This window comes from Bactrocera latifrons, unplaced genomic scaffold, assembly GCF_001853355.1.
Source record: "Bactrocera latifrons isolate USDA-ARS-PBARC rearing strain unplaced genomic scaffold, ASM185335v1 scaffold_117, whole genome shotgun sequence".
NCBI lineage: Eukaryota > Metazoa > Arthropoda > Insecta > Diptera > Tephritidae > Bactrocera > Bactrocera latifrons.
The window spans coordinates 249,249-258,052 of NW_017534597.1; the positions used below are offsets into that span (position 1 = coordinate 249,249).

The window sequence follows — 8,804 nt, forward strand, 5'->3', positions numbered from 1 at the left end:
TTAAAGCAAGTTGTAGCATTTCTTTGTAGTCATCGCGGCTATGCGATTTTTTTAATTGGCCCTGCAAGAAGCTTACAAGAGCGTCCCGTTCCACTTGGCTTATTTTTGATGCCACAAATTTATCATCAACACTAGTTTTAAAAAAAGGTTTTCTTAATGTTTGGACAGGCCTTCACAAATCGTTCAAACAAGAGYATTTCTGGAGCTGAGTTTGACATCATCTTTGATTCAAAAACGTTGCGCAAAATAATAATACATATGATGACGGCATGGTAGGTGTGTGAGATTGCGTTGCAGTTTTCTTTCCAAAAGGACTGCGGCTCCATTTTTAACACCAGTATTGACAGCAGTTGTATCATAAGATATGCCTTTAGCAAGTTCAACAATGTTCCAATCGACTAATCTCTGATTARCAGTTTCAGAAATATTTGCACCAGTCGACGACTGTATCTTTGGTGCTCCAAGAAATTTCGATGTTCTATCGTAGCTAATTAAAACAGCAATTCTTTCCACTTTACTACGACCTTTTATATCTGTCATGAACTTCCCAACAAAATGAACAACTAGTGCTCCATTGGCATTGGCCTTGTTAAGTGTTTGAATAAATTAACATTAATAAAAGTGCATTGTTAACTATAGGGAACTCAGCTTTTCTTTAAACTCAGTAGAAATATCTTTGAATTTTGCAGACCGATTTTGTTGACGCATACGATGACTTGTTGATCGATTAATAACAAGTTCTTCCACACAATGACCCAATGCTACAGCAGCGGCTACTAAAATATGTATGTACGGCCATACCATCTGACACTTTGGCATTGTCTAATGCTGCTAACAATTGTGGTGTTATGATACTTTTAGTGCCTCGTCGCTTTTTACACTCAGTTTGCAAACAATTTTTTTCCAACGGAATTACTACATTTTCATTTCCAGCTTCCACAAGTACTATATCATTTTCATTGCTTTCCTCGATTATATTAGAACTTTCAGAATTTTGTTCTTCATACCGCCTTTTTCGTAATGCTGCTTTCTCCTGACTTTCTTGTGCACGCACTTCACGATCGTACAAAACCTTATCAACACCCATCATGCAACCTGGCCGTCCTTTTTGACGTTGCATTTCAAGAAATTTCTTATCTTCTACTAACTTCATTTTTTCAAGCACATTATCAGTGGCCATGTCAAATAAATCATCCAAGCTTCCAACAAACATATCAAGGACTTTTTCTTGTGAATTGGATCTCTTTTCTGGAACTGTTTTCAGGATTTTTTTCCAACTTTCGTACAGTTTCAATAACTTCTCAACACATTTATCTTCTTTTCTTATCGGTATTCGTGCTTGTTCCCAAAATAGTTGTGCTGCTTTGATAGCAATTTTTGAATGAATTTTGAAATTTGATATTTCACAGCAGAAATGTCCCGTTATGAGCAGTTACTATTTTATTTTCTGAACGACTTACACAGTTCACTTTCTCTCAGGAAATTTGTTTGCCTACAAACAGCGCGCTCTAAATGTAGAAACAAATTTCGGTAAATTTGCAAAATATCAAGCTTGTGTTGCATGCCTTTTTTTTTAAATACGCAAAATTATCACAATTATTTTATATGTTTTTACCGAATAAGAATACAAAAATGGAATAATTATTTTTGTATACACATATGTTTTGTTAAATATACTATAAAAACTGCGTCTAATATAAGGCAAATGTATGTATGAACATTGATATTTGCCCATACTGACCTATTGAATTTTTCAGCTGGCTTCCGGGTCCACTAAATGTTATCGCATTGACCCCAAACTTTTACCGTTTTATCCAAATACATAAAGGAACCGATTTCTGGCCGGGAATATATAGAAAACCGATGTTTGAAAATAGGGACACCACTAATACATACATATGTAATACACACTTTTTGCCAAATACACACATACACATAAGCACAATTATGAAGTGATTTATGAAACATTCATTTTTATTTGGGGAACGTGATTTCCATCTTAATCGTCTGGTCTGTTAATTCCTCATTTGTTTATGACTTGTGTTTGCAAACCTAAAAGCTTCGCAATAATTTAGAAAGCAGTTTTCAATTTTGTTGTAATGTGTTTGAAGCAATTTATTATTTGCATTTAATAGTCACAATCGAGTACGCCGTCATACCTGTATAGCTTATAATGTATATTAGTAAGAGTTAGCCAAATTGCTGTTGAGAAAGAGACTTCGTCGCCGAGTATCAGTGGTCGAATGTCCCATCTGTAACTGATTACAAATTGAGACAATGGGAGAACAAATATCAAGTACTGCCATGTCGGGCAAGCACGGAAAGTACATTAAAACCTGCAACGTGTATAAACGGAATGATTATCATTTAATTTCAAGTAATTTATATAGAATATAATTTAAATTTCAACTGAACTTAACACTCGTGCAAAGTCAATGACCCCTTTGTTTAGATTTTATGAGGTCAATAACCCTTTTGTATAGTTTTAGCAAAGCCCACAACCTTTGTTTACATTAAGCCAAGTCAAAACCTTTATTTACATTTCAGGTCACCTCCCGTTTCGTTACATTTTATGGGTTCACTGACCTTTTCTGTTTACATTTTATGAAGTCAATGATCTTTTGTGATATGTGCATTGAACCTTTTAGAAGGCGGTCCATTTTTTTTTTTCAAAATTTTTAGTCCAATGTTGATTACGTCCACCCACGAACACGTCCTCTTTTTTTCTTGAGTAATGCGTATACCAAGATTCATTTTGATATCTCAACATCAAGTTACAACTTGAACGGACGGACGGATAGACAGTTTCTCGGAATTCAACTCGTCTCATCACCGTGATCATTTATATGTATATACATAACTTTATATGTATTTCGATTAGTTTTAGGTGATACAAACAATTGTTAGGTGCACAAAAGTATATATCACCTTAGCAGGGTGTAGTAAGTTTGCCATGTAGTTTGTGACACCCTGTAGGAAACGTTGGAGTCCATATAAAATATATACATATGTATACATGAAAAGATGTTAACTTCGATTATTCAGTTGCTTGTTTGATTATGTGGCAGCTATATGCTATAATGGTCTAATCTGAACTTTTTTTTTTTTTGAGACTGCACCGTTGCCTTGAGCAATAACACCTCCTCCTCAAATGAAAAGTTATTTCATATACATTAACACTTGACTCAGTTTGTACCAAATTGGTCCGACAATGGCAGTTTAGACAGAGAGAGAGCTTCTTGAGAAAAACGGGACGTATGCAGACTGACAGACGGACATGGTTAGTTCAACGCAGCTCACAATGATCAGCAATGATCACATTTATGGGGTTTCTAACGTTTCCTCTTGGATGTTACAAATATCGTGGCAAACTCAATATACACTGCTCAGGTTTTAAAAAAGATAAAATAAATAAATATAAAACAGAAGTGAACTTTAAATGAAATTTGTTCAAAAACGGTTGTAAAGATGACAGCTATATTTTTCGACGTGCACCCATGGCTCTGAAACAGGCATAAGAAAATATTGCGAATTAACGAAGCAAATCAAACGATTACATACATATACATGTCATATATAATGAGTTTCACTATTGAGGCAATTATTCAAGCGCATAAGTTCAGCTAAACTAAGTCGATGCAACCCAACCACCCATAGTGAGACATACATACATATGTATGTTTGTTATTGCCATATGCAAATAGATCTGCAGTAGGCAATTAACTTAAGAGAGGCACTAAAAATACAGACATACAATGAAAATTTTTCAATTCATACTTAATTATCTTAATCGCCCTGCACTTGACTTATGATCCAAGACGAATTAAGCAACCAATATGGTGGAAAAAGGTTGGACGGGAGCGAAATATCCAACAGATGGACTCACGATGGTTATCAGCGAAAGACGCAGGAACACAAATTTACGTACTTGTATACATGTAAGTATATATGTATCTATGTTAGCAAGCCATAAATTGTATGAGTACATATAGACTAGTAAACAAAAACAAACTAATCACTGGATATATATGTATGCATGTGCATATAACCATACATCTCAATATTTATTTCTTTGCAGACTAAACTCGTACATCTTCATATTACGTTCTATGAAGTATTTACGTTCAATTTCGATTAATTAAAATTGTTGCATATGTACATATGAAAGAGTGTACATATTTATAAAGTCAGAACATATGCACAAGCATATCCATTTATGCGCCTAGACAAACTCTCACACCCACCGGTTTAATCAATTGAGTATGGCATCAATACAAAGTATTAGAACACGGTGTAAGCTGGATAAGGCAATACATTTTACATTCACGTAAAATTATGTAATAGTAAGAATACCTTATCTGTCAATAAACCAAGCTTTAGCTGGAAAAAGCCTCTTACAAGTTTTCTATTTCACTCCGAAATAAATGGTTTTCTCGAGGTTCTCATTTTTTAACCGCTTTTTGCCCAAATCGCTTACTACAGTGTCACTTTCTATTGATAAATAAATGAGAAAAAGAAAACAATCTGGCATATAAATCTGTAATTTGTCTTCTTGGAAGAGAGAAGCCAATGTGGGATCTGTCAGTTCAAAAAAATATTTTCTTCAAGTATCGATTTACCCAATTAATTTGGCTTCACAATTGCGTTAAAAACAAAATTTTATAATTTTTTTTTAAACATAGGAGACCAAAATCATTCAAATGTGTAGTATTTCAGATGTTTTGCCAATGCTGGTGACTTACCGATATTCTGTCATAAGGTAAAGTATTGAGTACATAAATAGAACATAAAAAATTTTTTTTTTGCTGATTCCGGACATATCTGATTCGTAGTTTCGCTATTTTGAATAACATTAACATTTTTCGTTTATTTCTCGAATTTCAACATAGTTGAGTTTCAATAATTTCAAGCTGAATCAGTTACAAAAGCTTTGCTTATGATCACTACGCCTTAACTCACTTATAATATGAAAAAAATATTCTTGTATATAACTTACATTATTTACATTATTTTAACTTTTGCTTGAACTCCGAATAGATGGTTGCCTTAAGAACTCTCTCTTTGCCGCATACAAATGCATTGAATTTAGTCGTCTTATAGTTGAAGTTTGTAACCGTCAACCTCAAAAGTCCACTGACTAATCAAGTGCTCTTTGCACTTTCATTTCAAAGCAAAAAGTTTATCAGCAATGTCAATAACTACCGTAAATGCATACATATATTCACGTTTCTATATATTCTTCTTTTTCTACATATACATACATACATAAGCCTCTGTATAAGTACGCTGCAAGTCCAAGGTCAATTGCTTAATTCTTTCTTCTGTTTAAGTCAATTGCAGTAATTTTCTAAGACATTGTGATTTAAATAGTTGATTAGACTCTCAATTCAATAAAAATCGTAAGCGGGCCTTATTATCCCTAGCTTTTGAATGGAGACGTAGTAATGTGTTTTCCCTACTTAGGCAACCCAGGTGCTCTGCTTTATGCTAATTTTATTGTTAAATAGATTTTGTTGTTGTTATTATTATGATTGTATATAAGAAAAATTTGCATGGATATAAGTACATATCGTTGCCTAAAATGCAAAATGACGTAACATCACTTTTCATAAGTTTACAGGCAAAAGAAAAATTATATAATAAAAACCATTCATATTGAAAAAAAAATGCAGTTTTGTTTATAAAATGGTTATGGAGCGGTAGCTGAAAGTTTTATGCTACATACATACATACGTATGTATAAGTAGCATGATGTATGGAATCTTAAATACTCTCGCTTTTTTGATTATATGTTATTTTGCTGACGGGCTAATTGTCCATTTCGTCAAAGAAAGGTAGTTATAGCGCATTCACGCTGCAAGGTTCCTCCAGATCCTTTAATTTTTAGCGATTATATTGGGAGCAAGAAGTTTGATGGATAAATTGGCAGAATAGTATAGAAAGGTTCTGAAATAACCCGAAGTACTTCAATGCTAGCGGCTAATCCGAAATCTGACATTCATGTAATTGTACTTACAAAGATTGATTATTGCTTATTTTATATTCGGAATTTCATAATTCTTACTATCGCCATACCATCCCTCCTGCGGGCAGGGGAGTCCCCTGCTTGCAGGGGAAAGAATATACCCGTGGTAAGGCATGCCTGTCGTAAGAGGCGACTAAAATCCACATGCACTGTGTCTGACAAACCGGTCTGTTTTTAAATGTGAGCATGGTCTAAGGCTTGAAATCATACTTTAGGCTACATATTATTACACATTTCATATAAGGCAAAAATAAAAAATAAAAGACAAAATCGACAAATGTCACCAGTCAATGAGTTTTTGGGGGCTGGTACCACGTGGAGCAGTTAGCCCTTGGAGGTAGCTCCAATCTGCTTATTGGGTTTGGCTCTTTGTGGAGATTCGTGGTGGCTGTGACGGACCCAGAGTACGGCAGAGGTTTTGGGTAGGCCTTGCACCCGACCAAGGCGGCTAAGATGTCCCTATCCACCCGAACCAATTGGAACCAAGGTACATATGAGTGCTAAATGCATTTATGCTTTAGGGCGCTGATCAACGCATTGTATTGAGCTACGTGCTTCTAGAAGTAGAAAGCACCGTAAGGTTAGGCCGTCGCCGGCAGGTACTCACGTAAAACACAATGGACTCTATCACCATACCATATCAACAGCTTGGCAGAAATTTTCTTAAAATATCCCTTGTAAATACAAAAGGTTTCCGTGACGCGTTTTTTTCACGCTGGCTGCTCAGCAAGTATTTTCATTCAAACAAAATTACAAAATTACAAATCACGTGAGATTATTTACAATTAAAGGTCTAAAACAAATGTCTGCCTGTGAAATTATGCTAAAATTGAAATAAGCAATTAAAAACTAAAATAAAGAATGTATGATATAAAAATAAAAATTAAAATAATAATTAAGACACTCAGCACATAAACTAAAAGCAAAAATATTGTATTTTATATATTTACCAGTCTAAACATATATATATACGTACATATGTATGTACATATATATAATGAAATGTGAATTTCCGGCAAGAAGCCAAATCAACCTTTGAGCAAATGATGTGAGATATGCACAAGTATAGTACTAGTTGTAAGCATTTCAAACACATTTTGCATCACTAAACGCTCTCAAGCTAGGACTTGGTTGCCAATAATACTTTGTATTCACTCTGCAGGGATTGCATATTTAAGCATCAATATCGGATAGGTTGGATAATAGAAACATTTTTAAATATTTAGAAAACTCTCACGTTTGGTCATTTGATACCTCGTATATTTGATTCAATACTCTCACCCGCTCCACCAAACTCTCAGCGCGACGCGCAAAACTCGCACGCCGCTGTTCGGCTGTTGTTGGTGTTGTGCCACGATTTATCACCGAAATAGGGATTGGTTGTGGAGATTGTGGCGGTAGTGATGATTGGGACATTGTAGGGCTGAAAAGAAAACATGGCATATTTTATGATTTTACCAAATATAATTAGTATAAATAATTTTATGTACATGAATATTTTTTTTTCGATAAATTCAAATTTTTCTTAATTTTCTCTTTATGTCATCATCACATACATACATTCATCATGTAGTCAAATTTCTTAAATGAGAATATTAGCTGTGCGAATCTGTATAAACACATCATACATCAATATGTTTGGATCATCTGAAACACAAAAACCCAATTTATTGTTAAAAAGGACGTGAATGGTTCTCGTCCTTATTAGAATTATGAATTATGAAAAAATGTTGATAAATAAATATGTACGTATGTATGTGAATAAAATATTTTATAAAATGTTTATACAGATTAACCCAGCTAATATTCTCATTTTAGAAATTTGACTACATTTACCGTTTCAGATGTTAAATATTATATACCAAGTCAAGTTCAATTAGTAGGGTAATCTTTTTTCAATTTATTTATTTATTTTTTTTTTTTTGCTATTTCTGTTCCCTTATTCCCTTATTCCCTTAGAATAAATGTAGAAATCCAATTTACCATTTTCGAAAAAAGCCGAAAAATAATAATACCGCTCGACGTTCGACGTTCTCAAAACACACTTTTTTAAACTGGCGGACATGATTCCGGTCGAACTAATTAACCGATTTACCGATTTTATTTAAATGTTGACAAAATGGCTGGCTATCGTCCCTACTAGATTCATAATTTTTTCTAATTTATTAACAATGTTATAAAAAACACATTAATTACTTTTCTATTTATCAACATTTTTTCATAATTCATAATTCTAATGGGGACGATAACCATTCAATTACTTTTTAAGAATAAATTGGGGTTTTGTGTTTCAGATGATCCAAACATGAGAAATTGTGTCCGCCAGTGAAAAAACGCATCTCATTCATCCAGCTGTTTCTACGACAAATGTTATCAAAAAATTCCGAAAAAATGTGTTTATACACTCTATTATTGTAGAATAAAAATTTCTATAAAAAAAGTAAAAAAAAAGAACAGGCCAGATTATCCTACTTTCAGTCTTAAAAAATCGAATTTTCGAAAAATTAAAACCCTTCGATCAGGCCCAAGTATTATTATGTGTTCTAAAAGCTGTATAAATTTAACTAAAATCTACTGAGCGGTTTTCGAGTTACAGTTGTCGCCTGTTCAAAAAACATAGTTTTGAGAAAAACGCGTCTTAAATTTCACACTAGCGCTTTGAAGTGCCCGAGTTCTCTTTGTTATTTGTCGAATAACTCAAAAACTAATTATCGGATCAACGTGAAATTTTCAGAGAATATTTTTAAGATATTACACTTAACGAAAATGCAAAAAAAAA

At 33.6% G+C, this 8,804-nt stretch overlaps 1 protein-coding gene across 9 annotated transcripts in view; it reads right to left on the reverse strand.

Annotated features, from left to right (window-relative positions):
- The window catches only part of LOC108978086 (uncharacterized protein ZK1073.1), a 50,933-nt gene that overhangs the window by 37,448 nt on the left and 4,681 nt on the right, over window positions 1-8,804 (reverse strand). For 6 of the 9 annotated variants that reach the window (XM_018948201.1, XM_018948200.1, XM_018948205.1 and 3 more), the window contains one exon: window positions 7,280-7,448. In XM_018948201.1, coding sequence (XP_018803746.1) covers window positions 7,280-7,441 — 162 coding nt within the window. In that variant the 5' untranslated portion in view covers window positions 7,442-7,448. The remainder of the gene's footprint in view (window positions 1-7,279; window positions 7,449-8,804) is intronic. The other 3 variants (XM_018948207.1, XM_018948208.1, XM_018948209.1) reach the window with 1 other exon arrangement.